This window comes from Scylla paramamosain, chromosome 46 (genome assembly GCF_035594125.1).
Source record: "Scylla paramamosain isolate STU-SP2022 chromosome 46, ASM3559412v1, whole genome shotgun sequence".
In the NCBI taxonomy this organism is placed as follows: domain Eukaryota; kingdom Metazoa; phylum Arthropoda; class Malacostraca; order Decapoda; family Portunidae; genus Scylla; species Scylla paramamosain.
The window spans coordinates 9690858-9709683 of NC_087196.1; the positions used below are offsets into that span (position 1 = coordinate 9690858).

The window sequence follows — 18826 nt, forward strand, 5'->3', positions numbered from 1 at the left end:
AAAGGTAAGATTAGTTTTTGTAATGCAATGGAAGAAGAGGTGAAGGGAGTAAAGCAAGGAGGGACAAGACAAGGCAAGCTTTTCTGTCCACTGGAAGAGGAAGTGAAACGGGTAAAGCATGGAGAGAGAGAAGGTTAGGTCAGTTTTCTCAATCCAGTGGAAGAAGAGGTGAAAGGAAACACAAGATGAAATACAAGAGGTGAAAGGATTAAAACAAGGAGAGAGGCGATAAGGGTAAGCTTTTGTGTTCACTGGAAGATGAGGAGATGAAAGGATTAAAGAAACGATAGCAAGATAAGGTTAGTTTACTTTAATTAATTGAAGGAAGACGAGGTGAAAGAAGTGAATTAAAGGATAGCAAGATAATGTTAGTTTTTTTTAATTAATTGAAGGAAGAGGAGGTGAAAGAGGTAGATTAAATGATAGCAAGATAAGATTAGTTTTTTAATTAATTGAAAGAAGAGGAGGTAAAAGGAGTAAATTAAAGGACAGCAAGATAATGTTATTTAATTATTTTTTTATTAATTGAAGGAAGAGGAGATGAAAGAAGTAAATTTTAAGATAGCAAGGACATGATGAGGAGGAGGCACAAAAGATATATGGCTAAACAAATGAAAACAAGGACTAATAATAGAGAAACTGGATTAAAAGAGGATTCACAGTGTTGCCAAACTGGAGAGAGGGAGAGGATGAGGTTAGAGGAAGATTTGAGGTGTACTGGGCAAGATGCGAAACTTGAGAATCACCAAACTCCGGCAGTGTGAAAATTCAGGGTATTGTAGTAAATAAAGCACTGAAATCTCTGAAAATTCGTAATAAAAGATAAAAAGATCTGTAAAAAAAAAAACTGACCTTTATAAACAGAGAACAACACACACCAAGAACAAACACACACACACACACACACACACACACACACACACACACACACACACAGACAAGACACATTTCTCACCCATAATGGTCTCGTTGATGCTGTCGATGAGCTGGACGAAGAACTCATGAGCGTCTTGCTGCATGTAGTTGTCAAATTTCACTGTTTTAGGAGAGAGAGAGAGAGAGAGAGAGAGAGAGAGAGAGAGAGAGAGAGAGAGAGAGAGAGAGAGAGAGAGAGAGAGAGAGAGAGAGAGAGAGAGAGAGAGAGAGAGAGAGAGAGAGAGTGTTAGATATTATTAACCAAACTTAACTTAGTCTAACATAAACAAACTAACACAAAATCAGCAAAAATAAACATAAACACACACACACACACACACACACACACACACACACACACACACCATTCTCTTTCCTAAACCTAGCAATAAATTTTTTGGGGGCAAGTAAATGCATAAAAAACACGAAAAGATGGATATTTGGGTGAGAAAGAAAAAAATGTGAAGGAAATTAAACACACACACACACACACACACACACACACACACACACACACACACACACACACACACACACACACACACACACACACACTGAACTTCGGAGCAGACGAAAAGAGACAAGCACGCACAAACTAATAAAAAATAAATAAACTTAACACACACATACAAACACACACACACATACCATTTTCTTTCCTAAACCTTGCGATGAATTTCTTGGGTGCAATGCTTCCCACTTTCTTCTTCTGTGTGGCAATACTGTAGAAGAGGTCAGCAAGGCAGGCTAAAAGAGTCTCCTTGGTTCTCTTGTTCTTAGCCTTGTACTCCAAAATCTTCTCCCTGAATGGCTTGCAGAAATATAGCGCCTGCAGGACTGAGTTGATGTAGCAGGTGTTGCCAAACTGAGAGGGAGATGGAGAAGGGGATTAACAGAGGATTAGATGTGTTTATTTGGGATTAGATGGAGCAGATTAGGATTAGAAGAGGATTCAGGATGTGTTATGGGGTTAGATTGGGAGGAATAGGATTGAGAGAGGATTAGAGGTATGTTGAGAGATTAGATTAAGAGAAACAGGATTACATGAGGGTTACAAATGTAGTATAAAGGATTAGATAGGGAGGAATAAGATTACAAGAGGATTAGAGGTGTATAAAAGTGTGTTAAGGATTTACATTGGGATAAACAGGATTAAAAGAGGATTAGGAATATAGTACTAGGAATTACAATCAGAGAAGAAGGATTAAAAGATTATTAGAGAGTTACTGGGCAGTTTTAAAGGGTTTTATTAAGAGAAACTGGATTAGAAAAGGATTGGAAGTGCTGCAAGACTAAACCTGGGATAAAGAAAGGGATTAAGATAGGATTGGAGCTGTGTATAGGGGATTAGAATGAGAGGAATACAGTTAAAAGGAGATTTGAAGTGTAGTATAAGGAATTACATGACAGAGAGAGGGATTAACAAAGAATTAGAGGTAAACAAGGGGATTAGAATGAATGGAATAAGATTAAGAGAGGATTAGAAGTGCAGTGTGGTGTGTTAAGGACTTAAATTGAAAAAAACGACATTAAAACAGGATTACATGGCAGAAACGGGATTAAAAAGAGGATTAGATGGCAGAAACGGGATTAAAAGAGGATTAGATGAGATAAACGGGATTAAAAGAGGATTACATGGCAGAAACGGGATTAAAAGAGGATTACATGAGATAAACTGGATTAAAAGAGGATTACAATGCAGAAACGGGATTAAAAGAGGATTGGATGAGATAAACTGGATTAAAAGAGGATTACATGAGATAAACGGGATTAAAAAGAGGATTACATGGCAGAAACGGGATTAAAACAGGATTAGATGAGATAAACATGATTAAAAGAGGATTAGATGAGATAAACTGGATTAAAAGAGGATTACATGGCAGAAACGGGATTAAAAGAGGATTACATGAGATAAACGGGATTTAAAAAGGATTTAGAGGTGTAGTATAAATGATTACAATGAGAAAAACAGGATTAAGAGACAATTAAAAAGGTAATAAAAGAAATTACACACAGAGGAACAAGAAAAAAAATAAATAAACAGTACTGCCAAATCAAATCGGAGAGAAAACACAATCAAACGAGAATCATGAAAAATTGACAAAGCAGTGTTGCCAACTCGGATTAAAAAGATAAGGACAGGACCGAACAGAAGTTGTAAAAAAAAAAAAAAAAAAAAAAAAAAAAAATCAGAAAGTGTTGCCAGATCGAAGAGAAGAGAAAATACTTACATTAACCAGCCCAATGTAATGTTCATTTGGGGGAAACTGATCTGCCCCAATCTCCTTTTCCAGCTGAGAGGCATTGGCGCCCTGCAGAGAGAGAGAGAGAGAGAGAGAGAGAGAGAGAGAGAGAGAGAGAGAGAGAGAGAGAGAGAGAGAGAGAGAGAGAGAGGGGTTAATAATTATGATAAAGTAGAACAGGGAGTTGTGTTATGTTGTTCCTACCATGTCCTCCTGCACACACCATAATTATCACCTTCTCCCCCCCACCCCCCACACACTCGCAAAAATACATATATAAACTGAAAGAGAAAGAATCGAGTTAATTATGATTTTAAAGGTGTAACAAGTTCATCTTTATCATGTTCTCTTCCACACACCGTATTTATCACTTTTCCCTTCACATATCCGCAATAACGGGAAAGAAAGAAGAGATAAATAGAAATGAACAAGTAAAAATGCGAAACGTAATCTAAATATTTAAAAATTTTGCGTTTTTTTCTTTTTCATGTTCATCCTTTCATATTTTTTTCGCTCACACATCTTATTTATCTCCCTATTCCTCTACACCTTCATAGAGAAACAATAATGATAGTAAATAAATAAATAAATAAATAAACACACACACACATACACACACACACAAAAGAAGTCTACATAACCATTGAAATATTTAGACAACCAACAAACTTCCATACTCATCACGTTGCTGCTTCTCCACACTTCCACAAAATGAATAAAAATCAATAAAAACAACACCACAAATCCAGATATTTACTCGTATATTCCAAGATTTTACCTGTCAAACTTACGAAGCAAAGGTCATTGTCAACAGAGGCTTAATACCGGCAATATAGCACTACAAGTCACCTCAAACCTAAAACACATTGTAACCTTCATTAAAACTCTCTGAAAACACTTACAATCAAGACAACAAGTAAATTAAAGGGAAATATTAAATCCACTCCTTCATCTCCTTAACATATCTCGCCTCAGAAACCTTCCCCGCCAGTTTTGATTAGGCCTACCGGTGCTCTAGGCCTTTCTCACCATTTTGCAATAGCCGAGGAGATCCAGATTGTAGTAGTTTAGGAGAAATAGAAGAGTGCGAGGCGGCAAGGCGACACTAGCCAACCAACAACAACAACAATGGCGCCGATTGTTGTACTCATATAATTTTTCTGGTTCTGGCTGTTTTTTTCCTCAATTTTGCATGCAAATTTATATTTTTTATTTATTGTGACGTGTTTTGTGTGTGATTTTAAGGCTGCCTTTGATTTTCTAGTGATTTTTGTGTTTTTAATATTTTAGTTTCGTATCTCCTACACTTACTCTATGAAGTAAAAAAGAAAATCTAATTATATTTATTCTTCGGTAATGAAAAAAAATAAAGTTACATATGAAATTATTCATATACTCAAAATGGAGCTAAAAAAATATAATTAAATTTTAGTTTTGTATCCACTGTCTTCAAATGACAGGAATTTGTCTCCTGTGGCAGACACTCACATCTCCCATACTTTGCTCTCAGCTTGGTGGGTGTGTCTAACTTGATGATCTTGATATAAAAGTTAAATTTCACCTCTTGATCCCCCAATACCTTATCCAAAGATTTTTCAAAATGCTAACACAGCCAATTATTGCTGCTATATCTTATTTATTTATTCGATCATTTTATTGTTATCTTCTTACACATATATAACACTAAATGAATCTCGTAGTGGTATGCTTCTAGCTATCTATTTATCTATTAAATAAGTGAATAGAGAGATAATATAATACATCATAAAATATACATCTTACACTCAGGGATAAGACAAATATTGCAATAACTTACTACATCTTATTTATCTGCTCATTTTTATATTTTTTCGCACATATAAAACACTAAATACACCCAAAACAATAAAATAAGCGGGGAGGGTCAGTTAATATAAAGTCACCGCAGTGTTGCCAGATCAGAGAGTGGACACGTCAGCTGGCGGGGCACGGAGACTCACGGGCCGCCTCCACCACACAGCCTCCGCCATACACCACACAAGAGTATTATTGAGCCGCTGTGACCGTCAGGATGGTAAGTGACGCGTGGGCAGGGAGGAAAAGCGAGGGAAAGTAGGTGAGGGCGGCGGGCAGAGTGAGATGGGAGGGTCAGCTGATACTTTCCCAGGTCACTCACTCCTGTTATGTTTGTCTTGATAATAAACACTGGTGTGCCTTTTATGTGTCACGACGGCGCCTGAAGGTGACTATGGGTGTATGGGTGAAAAGGGAGGGTGTTTGTTCTCTCACACGTACTATCCTACACACTCGTCATTCCGGCCAGCTTATTCTGCTAATATACACTGTCCTTCCTTTTATGTATTGACGTGGCGCCTGAGGGTGATTATGGGTGTGTGGGTGAAAGGAATGGGTATGGGTGACTGTTTGGGTGAAGGGAGTGGGTATCTGTGAGCGGGTGACAGGTAGCGGCGGGTGACCAATGGATGTGTCACCCTCCGCTGCCGCTTTGATGCTCCAGGTCTTTTTCAGTCTGTGATGCGTGGGGCGGTATGGTTTGTGCATGATACGCGTGGGTTTCTCATTTATTTGGTACATTTTTCGTTAATTGCTATTCTAAATCATCTTGTACAGCTATCTGCAATCTTTAAACGTGGTATAAATTGCTAAATCTACTTTTTAATTGCCTTCTTTCTTGTGGATGCTTATAAAGATTTTATGCATTAATTCTGGCGGTGCTGTTTTGTATCCCAGTGAAAGGGTTAAAATCTGAAGCGTTTGAGAGCCTGCCACTGAGCACTGTTGCCCACTGTGGGTCACTATGGTGGCTGGCAGGGTGATATTAATCTCACATTTATTTCACACCTTCCAAAAAGAAAAAAAAGTGAGAAAACTAGAAATATCAACAAATCAGTATTGATATATCAGTTTAGTAGTGTTGATGTGTCATCAGTCTGTGTTGCATCAGCCAGCCATGCAGTGCTGGGAGGACCACAGGAACACAGCAAAGTGGTGGCTGATTTAGATGCACCACAGAATTTTCAGTGGTAGTAGTGAATATGAAGGCAAAGGGGAGCACATGGGTGGCCAGCGACACACACACACACACACACACACACACACACACACACACACACACACACACAACAGCAGTTCATGCAGCTGACAACCAGAATCAGAGGAATGATTATTAATGAATGAAAAGTTTTGATAATTTGCCTAAAACTTGGTGGAAAACCTTAATTCTACTCTTGAAGTTTAAAATAAAAAATTCATTTGAAACCAAACACCTTATTTGTACATAACTGTTCACTACCACCACCACCACCGCTACTACAGGGACTGCCACATGTAGGCCTGATGGCTTCTTGCAGCTTCCCTTATGCTCTCTGTGCTTATTACGACATCCACCACACCACCACCACCTTCACTCCCCACCCCCACAGGTGCTGCTCGCGGCGGCCGTATGTACCCGCAGTGGGAAGGCGCTGGTGTCCCGTCAGTTTGTGGAGATGACCAAGTCGCGCATTGAGGGACTGTTAGCGGCCTTCCCCAAGCTGATGACCAGTGGGAGGCAGCACACCTTTGTGGAGACAGAGTCGGTGCGCTACGTGTACCAGCCGCTGGACCGCCTCTACATGCTGCTCATCACCACCCGCGCCTCAAACATCCTCGAGGACCTGGAGACGCTCAGGCTTTTCTCCAGAGTGGTGCGTCTTGTGCCTTGTACTCACAATATGTTTTTTCTTGTGTTTTCTTCCTATTTTTCTTTCTGTGTGTATACATTTTTCTTCTCTTTCTCTTTTTTCTGTGTCTGTCCTCTCAATACCGAATTTTCTCTTTTATTTTCTTATTTTTACTTCTTTTACATGCCTGTTTTTTTCAATGCATCCGTTGTTTTTTTTTTTTCTTCTTTTTTGTCCCCACAGTACACAATTTTTCTATATTATTCTTACTTTTCTCTTTTTATGTGTCTTTTCTTTCAATCCATCTGTTCTTTCTTCTTCCTGTGCACTGTGAACCCTTTCTTTTGTAACAACCTAATCTAACAACCCTAAACATATCTATAAGTACAACTTTTATATCTTGTCTTTCTTTCTGACTTGCATAACAACCTAACCTAACCTAACTAACCTACACAGATCCCAGAGTACTGTCGCAATATGGAGGAAAGCGAGATACTTGAAAATTCCTTCCACCTCATCTTTGCCTTCGACGAGATCGTGGCGTTGGGCTACAGAGAGTCCGTCAACCTGGCACAGATCCGGACCTTTGTGGAGATGGACTCACACGAGGAGAAGGTGTACCGGGCCGTGAGGGAGACACAGGAGAAGGAGGCACGGTACAAGATGAAGGTTCGTTGCAGTTCGGTTAAGTTGGGTCAGGTTTGTCTGGTATTAAGGCTTCAAGTCAGTATTCAGTCCTTTTACCAGTCATGCAGTCAATCAGGTAGCCAGAACGCATCATCCATCTGTCAGTCAGTTAGTAAGTCATCTAGCCAGTCATTTATTCAGCCAGGAAGTCAGTTAGCCATTCAGTCAGTCACTCATTGACCTTAGCTTTCAATTCAGCCACTCACCCACCAAACCAAACCACAAACAAACTCATTCACTCACTCAAACCATCAATTTATTCACCAGTCATTCAGTCAACCCATTCACCAACCACCAGTCATTCACTCAACCCATTCATCAACCAGTCATTAATCTTGCCATTCAGTTCAGCCACTAGCCACCAAACCAGACCACAAACACACCCACTCACCCATCCATCCACCCGCAGGAGAAGGTGAAGGAGCTGCAGAGGAAACGCCACGAGGAAATGAAGAGAGGCAGTAAGGGCAGCAGCTATACAGGCAGCAGTGGTGGTGGATTTGGAGTGTCTGGTGGTTTTGGCGGCAGCACTGGCAGTTTCCCTAGCCCCACTGAGACCATCCCCTCGCCTACACAGGTATTGAGGGTGTCAGGTGTTGGGAGTTGGGGAGGTGTTGTTGTTGTTGTTGTGGTCTTGTCTTTATTTTCTTCTATTCTGGTTCTTGTTGTCCATTGTTTGTTTATTTTTTTTATCTTTTCTTTACTCTTCTTCTTTTCTCCTGTTTTGGTTCATTTCTCTTCTTTGCTATCCTTCTTCTCCTGTTTTGGTTTGTTTCTGTTCTTCTCTATTCTTTTCTGCTTCTTTTCACCTCATTTCTTGTTCTCTTCTTTTTTTGTTATTCTCTATTCATCTTCAGTTCTGGTTATCTTCCTTGTTCCAATTCATTTCTTGTATTCTCCCTTTCTTCCCTGTTCTTTTCTCATATTTTGCTTCTGTTCTTTATTTTCCTTCTATCCTGGAGGAGCATTGAATAATTTATGCCTTCAATTCTTCAAGGAAATGGGTGAACACTGTCTTAGGTAACAATATTGAGCTCTACCCTGCTTTCCCTCCCGTGCAGGAGACTCGGCCCAGCACCATCAAGCCGGCCGGGCCTAACCGCGCCATGAAGTTAGGCAGCAAGGCCAAGGATGTCGACTCCTTCGTGGACCAACTTAAGTCCGAGGGGGAGCGTGTTGTCTCCTCCTCTGAGCCTGCGTCCCCTGTGTCGCCCACCAACACCCCTGCCGTCGATATGGATGTGTATGTGTCTGGTTGTCTTGGTTTTTATGGTTTGGTTCAATTTTCTTCTCTTTTTTATTTCCTATTAGTTATTTATTTTTTTTCTGGTAACACCTCAGCTGTCGATATTGATGTATGTGTCTTATTACTGCTTCTTGTGCATCTTTAGGTAACAATGCTGAGGTAACAGTGTCTCTCCTCCAGTGTGCACATCGTGGTGGCAGAGGACCTGGTGGTACATGCCGGGCGTGATGGTGGCCTCAAGACAATGGAAATTCAGGGTATTCTTAAGCTGCGCATCTCAGACCCAGACTATGGATACATCAAGGTTCAGGTATGTGGTGGTGGTGGTGCTGGTAGTGTGTGGAGTGCTCTGCCTTGCTGCTTCTACTGGTGTGTGTTATAATCTTATTTCTTGATGCTTGTGTTTCTTTCTATTTCATTTGCTATCTATCATTGTTACTCATTACCTTATCTGGTCGTTGCTGTTTTTGTGGATTACTTATCATCCCATGTGCTGACTTGTCTATTGGTCACTGGTATCTATATTGCTCTTCATCTCATCATTTCGCCATTACTCTGTTACTTGCCATCTTATTCGTTGACGGCTGATACTGTCCGTCACTCATCTTCTCGGTTGACTGTTGGTACCTCAGTTACTCCACCTCATCACTCCCCTTAATAATAATGCCAATCACTTATTACTTTATCTCAGTGGTTCTCACACTTGGACTTTGCCAGTGCACCAACCCTGCAGTGATTAGTCAGTAAAGTGTAGGCTTGCTAGGGGGCATGAATTTAAGAACACACCAGTCTAGGGAAACAAGGCAGTGGTGACTCACATTGCACACTGTTTTTCCCACGCATCTCATCACCAAGACCACCAAGGAAACAAAGGTGGTAACAAGTCATAACCTTGAGGAGCGGTGAATTCAATCTCGCGTGTCACTCCCTGGCAGGTTGACAACACAGACACAAGGCCCATCCAGCTGCAGACTCACCCCAACGTGGACCGGGAGCTGTGGCGTTCGTGTGGCCAGATTGGCATGAAGATGTCCAACAAACCCTTCCCCCACAACACAGACGTGGGTGTGCTCAAGTGGCGCTTCCAGACCAACGATGAGAAGCACGTGCCTCTCTCTAGTAAGTGTGTGTGTGTGTGTGTGGTTTCTTTAGTCTTGCTTCTTATCTCTGTCACTAAATCTTTCAAGTATTTTCTATTTGATTGATACTCTTCTCAGTCACAAAGTTTATCCAGTTCTTTCTTCACTTTATTTGCTGTTCTTCTGTTTTTAGATTTATCTAGTCCATGTTTGCTTCTCTTCTGTTACTAAATGTATTTCCTTTGCTTAATATTTGTTCTTCTCTCACTATTTTCTCTCTCTCTACCTTGTTGTACACTCCTCATCTATTTCACTTGTTCTACCGTTGTCTGTAAATCACGCGATAGGAACTTAAAGGTTTTCTGGAGGAAGCAAAGCAGACAGTCACAGTTCCAGCTCACACACGTCACATCAAGCCTCTTTCACCTCCAGTCAACTCCATCCCAAGGGTGTCCACCCTTGTCTAGATCACAACATAGAAACTTGAGGTATTACAGGGAGGGTAAAGGCAGCAGACATGAATCACACTAACATCCTTGTGTCCCCAGTCAATTCCATCACTTGTCCATGCTTGTCTAGATCACACCATAGAAACTTGAGGTATTTATTACAGGCAGGATAAAGGCAGCAGTCACAGTTCTAGCAGACTTGAATCACACTAACACTTCATCCCCAGTCAACTGCTGGCCTCAGGAGAACGGCGCCGGCAGCTGTGACGTCAACATAGAGTACAACCTTGAGAACCTTGAGCTGGAGCTGAGTGAGGTTGTCATCACCATCCCCCTGGCCCCCGGCGCGCCCCCACCGGTCATCAACGAGTGCGAGGGGGAGCACGAGTACAGCCGTGCCCACTGTGCCCTGGTGTGGCGCATTCCGGTCATCGACAAGACAGCCCCCACTGCTGCCATGGACTTCACAGCTCGAGGCGTCCCTGACAACTTCTTCCCCGTCCGTGTCTCCTTCAGCTCCACCAGAATGTTTTGTGATATCAAGGTGGGTAGTAGTGGTGATGGTGGTGGTTAATTTTCCTGTCTGTTACCTTCTATGTCTTCTCAAGGTGGGTAGTGTTAATGGTGCTGACTTGCTTCCCTGTTTTATCTTCCCTGTTCTTCTCTCCTTTACCTCCACCAGAATGTTTTGTGATATCAAGGTGGGTGGTGGTGGTGCTTGACTTTCCTCTGTGTTACCAATTTGGGTGGTAATGTTTACTCAATATTCTGTCTGTCACCAATTCTTGTCTTGTTTCCTTGTAGTGTGGGCAGTAATGATTCAGTTTTCTGTTTATCATCAATCTTTGTCTCATTTCCTCATCACACATCACCAGTTCTAATCAGTTTCATCATAATATACCATCAATTCAAGTCCTGCGTTCTCTACCACTTGTAAAATCTATATTCCCCTCAGCCCAGTCGGTCACCATTCATCACATTCCCCACCCACAGTCTCAGCCCAGTCAGTCACACTCATCACATTCCCCACCCACAGTCTCAGCCCAGTCAGTCACACTCATCACATTCCCCACCCACAGTCTCCTTTAAGTGTTTCATTGAGTGATGACTTTTGTCCCTCAGGTGCTGGGAGTGGTGAGCACATCAGACGGCGCCCCAATCACCTTCTCCCAAGAGACACAGATGAAGACCAACGTGTACGAGATCGACTAGACACGCTCCCCTTCCCTCGTGGCGCACAACTATTAGAGGACTCAAGTTTAGTTCCCCGGGCCAAGTCTTGTTTAGTGACGCGACTGAGAGGTAGCCAAACCAGCCAGCCAGTCCATCAGTCAGCCAGTCACACGTCATCCTTAGCATCTTTAGAGAACTGGTTATTATTTTCGAGGAACTCTCTACATTCCTTCATATCAGACTTGTTTGTTGTTGATGGTGAGGATTATTTTAGTGACTTATTGGAGCTTTTGTGGTTAACTTATTCTGTTTATCTTGTGTTTCCTTGATGGTTTAGTTGTCAGCCGTCTGTGTGAAGGCAGCCGGGGAATAGTGTTGTGTTTTGTGGGTCTCTATGCCGTACTAAAAGGGTTTGTGTCTGCTGCCTGCCCTGCCGCCCACCACCGCTCCTCCCACCATGCAGTTCTCCGTTATTGAGTGTTAAATTACTGCTCTTGTGTGTTTATTCTATTGACTCAAGTGGACTTTATTATTTTTTGCTTTTCCTTTTTACTTAAGATTTTAATTTTTCTTTGGTTTATTAATAAATTTTGTTTTCTCACTAGCTGACTAAATTTTTCTTTACTTTTCAAATGGGGTGTACCAGATTTTTCTTTTCTCTGGTTTACAAAATTTTTCTTGTTTTCTGGAGTTTGCCAAAGTTTACTACATTATCTCCAACATTTCCCCTTTTTTTTATTAGAGAAACACAATTAAACTACTTGCAAATAAATGGGGAAAAATAATTACACTATCAGAAAAATAAAATTCTTGCCAAAACTGCAGAATTTATATTAAAAACAAACTTTATAAACAGCATGGAAACCAGGATTGTCTTTTGCATCTTGGGTAAGAGAAGAATTAATACATTGTCCACATCTGGGTTTCCTTCTCCTCCTCCTTTTCTTCCCTATCATTGCCCTGACACTTCCCTCAACCATGTATATGCACATCATATCCTTCCTATCCATACCAGACCAGCAATCCTACATGGGGCAGCCCAGACAGAGCACCACACACACATGCACACACTCAGCCCTGTTGGCCCCTGGTGGAAAGATCACCGCACACACCATTCACACTCTCAGCCATGGTGGAAAGGGAGTCTCATGGACCACCCTCTTGCACCCCAGGAACCTCGGCACACCACAGTAACAGGGAACAGTCTCCTCTTAATCTTTCCTCCTCCTCTTTTCTTTCTTCATGTCCTCTCACACTCATGTATATCCATGTTATCACATCCTATATATAATTCTCCCACATCATTCTCATCACCAGTGTTACCATCACACACACACACACACACACACACACACGTAAGAGACACTTCTGCCAGTCACTGCGATCTCTTATCTGGTGAAAAACAATTCTGATCTACTGTGCAATGTTTGATTAGGTGTAAGTCATGAGAGGAGAGAGAGAGAAAGAGTGAGAGCAGGCTGGGTGGCCCTGTGGTGCATACAGTGTTATGTCAATGCCAGAAGGTTGTGAGGTCACTCCTGGCTCCTTGCAAATGTGTGGTGGGAGAGGTAGCACTGATTGATGCCACAACACTTTGCTGTTGTGTCTTTTAACTTACAAAAAGCTACAGACCCTTTCATACTTTTTATTTTGAGAGAACTGCATGTGGTGTGATACTGTTGGCAAGACCCTTTCGGACTTCCTATTCTGAGAGAACGGCACCTGGTCAAATATTGTCAGCTTAAGAACAAAAGGCAAGACCATTCCTTCCTTCCTTCCTTCCTAGGTTGAGAGAATAAAACAGCACCTGCTCTAATATTATCAGCTGGAGTACAAAAAGCAATGAGCTCTTCCTTCTTTCCTAGGTTGAGAGAACACAGTGGTCTATTATCAGCTGGAGCACCACATGAGCTGCTGGTGTACAAACAATTAATTTTATAAAGAACAAGGCCAGGGTTGGAACACACGTCTTGAACATGACGTTTTGTAATTTACACTCTGCGTAATGAGGCTGAAAAAACAATTAACAAAGGATTAACATCATTTATCTGGGACGTGAGTCGTGGCCATTGTGTGTGTGTGTGTTTCCACCTGACATTTCTTGGTAACTGAGTAAGAGTATTCACTGTAGGTAAGTTTGAATTCAAGAGAGCTGACTGAAGTTTCCCTTATTTCCATCTGTTTGATCCTTTATACATGTACAAATCAAATCAAGATGGGTTTGGATTCCATGAGACTTTTTATAACAGAGAGCTTAAGTTAAACTGATGGCTAGGAATATTTGCTCCACTCCAAAAGGGTTTCAATCTTAACTAGCTTTATACTGTGAGTGTTAGAACATTAAACCTTCTTTCAAGCCAGGTTTAGATTCCATATGAAGTTTTATAACTGAGAACAAATGTAAACTAAAAAAAATATTCACTTCACTTAAAAAAGGCATCAGTCTTATCAAACTTGCTTGTATTTTGAAACACTTCTGCGCCATACTTTCACTACTTTCAAAAGGCTCTAGTTAAAGTGAAATGAGTTTTATGAATGTTTTTTTATGGTTCTAGTGAGAGATTAACAACATTTCTACATTATTAACAGGAGAAATACCCTAGAGAACCTGGCTAATCATCTCTGTGGCCTTGGAAAATAGTCCTGGTGAGAGAGCAAGGTGTTTCAGAATGCTGGCCACTGTACTGTAAGTGTCAAAATATTCCAAGACATTTTCAAGACCAGTTTGGATTCTGTTTGACTCATCACCATTGTCAGTTCCCTTATTTGCAATCTCGGAGATCCACAGTACTGTTTGTTGTAAGGGTGAGGAGCTGCTGTACATAAGTGAAATCTACGCGTTAGTAAAAGTTTCTATTTTACATGCAACGGTGCCACCTGCTCCATAATATAAAGTAAGGCTGCTGTTGTATTTCTTTGAGTATTGTTTTCAATATATATCCCCCTAAAATAAAGAAGTAAAGTTTGCTGCTAGTTTTGTTGGCCTACCTGGGATGTGTTTGTTGTGACAGTTGATCAGAGGAGTTACTCATTTATAAGATCAGCCTTGACTTCAAAATACAATGAGAAGCTATTGAAGGAGTAAGGTTTGTTTGTTTCACTGGCCTAGCTGGGATGTGTCTGAGTGCTGTGTGAATGACTGAATGCAGCACAGAACATACTAATTATAAGGAAACTATAGTTGATTTCAAAGTAGAAAGAAAAACAGTCAAAGAAGACTCTTTTTCTTTATGTAGGAAGGACACTGGCCAAGGGCAACAAAAATCTAATAAAAAATATGCCCACTGAAATGCCAGTCCCATAAAAGGGTCAAAGCAGTGGTCAAAAATTGATGAATAGGTGTCTTGAAACCTCCCTCTTGAAGGATTTCAAGTCATAGGAAGGTGGAAATACAGAAGCAGGCAGGAAGTTCCAGAGTTTACCAGAGAAAGGGATGAATGATTGAGAAAAGCTTTTGATTCCACCCTGTCTAGAAGAGTAGTATGAGTGGAACCCCCCCAGACATGTGAAGCATACTCCATACATGGACGGATAAGGCCCTTGTACAGAGTTAGCAGCTGGGGGGGTGAGAAAAACTGGCGGAGACGTCTCAGAACACGTAACTTCATAGAAGCTGTTTTAGCTAGAGATGAGATGTGAAGTTTCCAGTTCAGATTATAAGTAAAGGACAGACCGAGGATGTTCAGTGTAGAAGAGGGGGACAGTTGAGTGTCATTGAAGAAGAGGGGATAGTTGTCTGGAAGGTTGTGTCGAGTTAATAGATGGAGGAATTGAGTTTTTGAGGCATTGAACAATACCAAGTTTGCTCTGCCCCAATCAGAAATTTTAGAAAGATCAGAAGTCAAGCGTTCTGTGGCTTCCCTGCGTGATATGTTTACCTCTTGAAGGGTTGGACGTCTATGAAAAGACGTGGAAAAGTGCAGGGTGGTATCATCAGCGTAGGAGTGGATAGGACAAGAAGTTTGGTTTAGAAAGTGTTTAGTGTTGTTTGTTTCATTTGCCTAACTGGGAAGTTTCTGTGCTAATTGTTTGTTCTGTGTGTGTGACTAGCCATCACTGAACTTGTTAATATCTAATGAAACTAAGCTTGACTGCAAAAGCTGTCAAAGAAGCAAAGTTTGTTGTGTTTCCTTAGCCTGGCTGGGATGTGTCTCTGCATCAACTGTCACATGTCAATGACCATCCATCACAACTAATGAAGCTCTGAGGAAAGTAGACATAAGAATGAAAGACTCTCATGAATGTGTCAGTACTTCATTTTGTTCAATCAGACAATGAATGACAATCTTAAGCCATAAACACGAGTGAAAAACTATTCACCAAATTGTGGAAGAATTAAACTTGGTATATTTCAAAATAAAAGACGGCGGAAGACGAATAAAAAACAGCAGTGAAATAACCAGCGTGTAGAACCATTCGTTACATTGTGGCTGAACTAACCTTGATACATTTCAAAACAAAACCGTAAAAAAATAAATAAAATAATAATAATAATAATACTAATCAAATAAACTTCCTAGACTTGAAAGTAAAAGACAACAAGAGACAAACCACAAACAGCAGTGAAATAACCACCACTCTGCGGAACCATTCATCATGTTGTGGCTGAATTAACCTTGCTACATTTCAAAACAAAACAGTAATAATAAACCTGACAGCATGGACACTACCTATTTTTGACCTTACATTCCAAAACAAAACAGTACACCTAAATATTGACAGTATGAAGATAACTAAACTTTCCTCTATTAGCTGAATAATTATTAACTCAGTGAAGTGACTGCCACAAGACCCAGTACCACCAAGCCAGTCCAGGCAGGGTGAGACGAAACAATTGCTCTTTCCTACTCAATATTCCATCAATTTCTATATCAAAATTCCTCACTGGAACATCAGATGGAGACTTTAGAATGAACAGTTTCACCTTCATCAATCTGTGTCCTGTCTGTCCACCTATCCACTCGGCAGGACACAAAAATATACTTCATTTACTTATGTGTCATTGGATGGGACCCCTAATTCTTGCACTGCTATGAAAAAATGCTTCAAATATATGATGGAACTAATGGCTACCTTACACACACACACACACACACACACACTATCACATAATTAGAGTAACAGAATTTTACACACACACACACACACACAATCTTACATATCTGGCTTCCATGGGTTGTCCCTCACAGACTGAATAAGCTTGAGCGCTTCATCGTACAGTGCTGCATCTGTAACACAACACCCACCACTTCAGTCTTGTGGCCTTCCTTACGTTAACTTATTTATTATTAGTAGTATTTATCATCATCAGTTTCCTATCACACCAGACCATATTCTGAAACACCTCTGCGCCACAGCTCCAATACTTTCAAAAGACTCTAATTGAATTGACATGGGTTTTCAAGTGTTTCTATGGTTCTAGTGACAGATTAACAAGAGAAACCCTTAAGAACCTGGCTAATCATCTCTGTGACCTTGGAAAACAGTCATGGTGAGGCTACAGGGATGTTAAGAGTGTTTCTATGGTTCTAGTGACAGATTAACAAGATTTATACATAATTAACAGGAGAAACACTCTTGAGCACCCGGCTAATCATCTGTGGCCTTGAAAAACAGTCACAGTGAGAGAGTAAACCATTTCTGAATACGGCAAAAGGAGGAGGCCAGCTACTCACCAAACTTGTCGGCCTGCATTTGGGGGAACGTGATGTAACTCTGGCACATCACCTTCTGCCCCTGACCCACACCGTGCACCTCAATGACGCCCTCCAAGTTGTCCTGCAGGATGAGAAAAGGAGGAATTAGGTTAAGTTAGATTAATATTAGCAAGTGTTTATGTTCTACTGTATTGCATTACCTCCTTCCGAGTTAGTTTAGTGGATGACGAGGATGTTTAAAGATTGGTTAGGTTAGTTCTATATAAAAGTTACTTCCTAGGTCTTTTATCATGTTTGGTTCTATTGTAATCCATTATCACACCCTCGTGCATTTCCTGGTGGTGATAATGATGGTAATGACAGTGGTGAAGGTGCATGGCAGTACCTGGAGGGGGTTGGGCAGGGTCACCATCACCATCTTGCCGTCACTTGCTTTCACCATCAGAGAGGAGCCAGAGGGGTCAACCTGGTGAGGAGAAATAATGAGATTTGTCACCACCAAACTGTCTGGATTGAGAGGTAATTACAAGTGCTGGAAGAGAGAAGTAGAGAGGTGCAGTGGTGATGTCAATAAATGAACTGTTATATGGCAGTAAAGAATCTCAACTTTTTATCATGACTCAACAAGGAACGAGGAGCAGGCTTCTCTCTCTCTCTCTCTCTCTCTCTCTCTCTCTCTCTCTCTCTCTCTCTTTTTCCTTAACTCTCCTCCCGACTCCCTCTCTCTCCCTGCTTGCCTTTCTCCCGTCTCTCTTTCTCTCCCTAGCTCCTCTTCCCCTCCCCTCTCCTCTCCCAGGCTACTTTGACTCTCTCTCCCTTGCTTCTCTCCCCCGTCTCTCGTTCCTTGCCTCTCTCACCCTCGCTCCTCTCCCTATTCCCCATATCTCTCCCCTCTAGAAGAATAACAATAAAAACATGAAGAGTAACTAACAAACACAACGAGTGAGGAGGTGAAATAAGCCGACCTGCCACCACCACCACTGTCCTCCCTCACCTGTGCCACGGTGCCCACTAACACCACCTTCTGGCCTGTGTACATGGGCAGCAGGGCGCCGTTCACCCTCATGCTTGGCTCGCTGGCATTGGACACCATCACGCACACTGACACAAAGATCACAGGATATGTACTACACTATTTGTTGTGGTTCCCTTCCCGCGCTTTTGTCTGCTTCCATGTGGGGCAGAGTTGCCAGATTGTTTTGGCCACATTATCGTACTACACCGGTTGAAATTACTGTACTTCTGGTAAAATTATCATACATATGTAATTATTCCAAATATTATGCAAAACTGCCACTTTCCAAATACAGCAGAATTTATGTTATATATATATATATATATATATATATATATATATATATATATATATATATATATATATATATATATATATATATATATATATATATATATATATATATAGAAAGAGAGAGAGAGAGAGAGAGAGAGAGAGAGAGAGAGAGAGAGAGAGAGAGAGAGAGAGAGAGAGAGAGAGAGAGAGAGAGAGAGAGAGAGAGAGAGAGAGAGAGAGAGAGAGAGAGAGAGAGAGAGAGAGAGAGAGAGAGAGAGAGAGAGAGAGAGAGAGAGAGACAGACTCCGCCAGTAATTTCTTTATTATTACTCGTTCACAGACGGCAAGTTCTGTGACTCCCTCCCTCTCCCTCTCCCTCGCCCACACAAGATGTCGGTGCAGATAGAAAAAAAAAAAAGCGCTA

At 41.2% G+C, this 18826-nt stretch overlaps 3 protein-coding genes across 4 annotated transcripts in view; 1 reads left to right on the forward strand and 2 right to left on the reverse strand.

Moving 5' to 3' along the window:
- Window positions 1–4295, reverse strand: part of LOC135094815 (ubiquitin carboxyl-terminal hydrolase 46-like) — a 15433-nt gene extending 11138 nt beyond the window's left edge. The window contains exons 1-4 of the mRNA XM_063995221.1: window positions 4188–4295; window positions 3147–3227; window positions 1564–1780; window positions 956–1036 (exon numbers count right to left, since the gene is read on the reverse strand). Coding sequence (XP_063851291.1) covers window positions 956–1036; window positions 1564–1780; window positions 3147–3227; window positions 4188–4190 — 382 coding nt within the window. The 5' untranslated portion in view covers window positions 4191–4295. The remainder of the gene's footprint in view (window positions 1–955; window positions 1037–1563; window positions 1781–3146; window positions 3228–4187) is intronic.
- Window positions 4296–5075: 780 nt separating this feature from the next.
- On the forward strand, window positions 5076–14420 carry LOC135094718 (coatomer subunit delta-like). Its single transcript, XM_063995051.1, has 9 exons — window positions 5076–5211; window positions 6581–6844; window positions 7277–7489; window positions 7917–8084; window positions 8569–8750; window positions 8934–9063; window positions 9689–9872; window positions 10509–10825; window positions 11404–14420. The coding sequence occupies exons 1-9, from the start codon at window positions 5209–5211 to the stop codon at window positions 11491–11493; spliced, it is 1551 nt and encodes a 516-aa protein (XP_063851121.1). The 5' UTR covers window positions 5076–5208; the 3' UTR covers window positions 11494–14420.
- Window positions 14421–15692: 1272 nt separating this feature from the next.
- On the reverse strand, window positions 15693–18313 carry LOC135094719 (replication protein A 14 kDa subunit-like). Of its 2 annotated transcripts, XR_010263951.1 has the most exons (5): window positions 18106–18313; window positions 17497–17577; window positions 17130–17232; window positions 16136–16682; window positions 15693–16073 (listed from the first exon to the last, which is right to left on the reverse strand). XR_010263951.1 is itself a non-coding variant. In XM_063995052.1 (4 exons), exons 1-4 carry the CDS (start codon window positions 18202–18204, stop codon window positions 16609–16611), a joined length of 357 nt encoding a protein of 118 aa, XP_063851122.1. In that variant the 5' UTR covers window positions 18205–18313; the 3' UTR covers window positions 15693–16608. The 2 variants fall into 2 exon arrangements, 1 of the variants encoding a protein (XP_063851122.1); XM_063995052.1 differs by having other exon boundaries at window positions 15693–16682.
- Between the last annotated feature and the right edge of the window lie 513 nt (window positions 18314–18826).

Bases quoted from the DNA above. Each gene is read 5' to 3' on its own strand.
- LOC135094718 (XM_063995051.1), top strand. The intron at 6,845-7,276 runs GTGCGTCTTGTG...TAACCTACACAG, and splicing joins TCAGGCTTTTCTCCAGAGTG to ATCCCAGAGTACTGTCGCAA. The intron at 8,085-8,568 runs GTATTGAGGGTG...CCTCCCGTGCAG, and splicing joins CCATCCCCTCGCCTACACAG to GAGACTCGGCCCAGCACCAT.
- LOC135094719 (XM_063995052.1), bottom strand. From the start codon at position 18,204: ATGGTGTCCAATGCCAGCGAGCCAAGCATGAGGGTGAACGGCGCCCTG. The intron at 17,578-18,105 runs GTGAGGGAGGAC...TCTCCTCACCAG, and splicing joins TAGTGGGCACCGTGGCACAG to GTTGACCCCTCTGGCTCCTC. The intron at 17,233-17,496 runs GTACTGCCATGC...CTCATCCTGCAG, and splicing joins CCCTGCCCAACCCCCTCCAG to GACAACTTGGAGGGCGTCAT.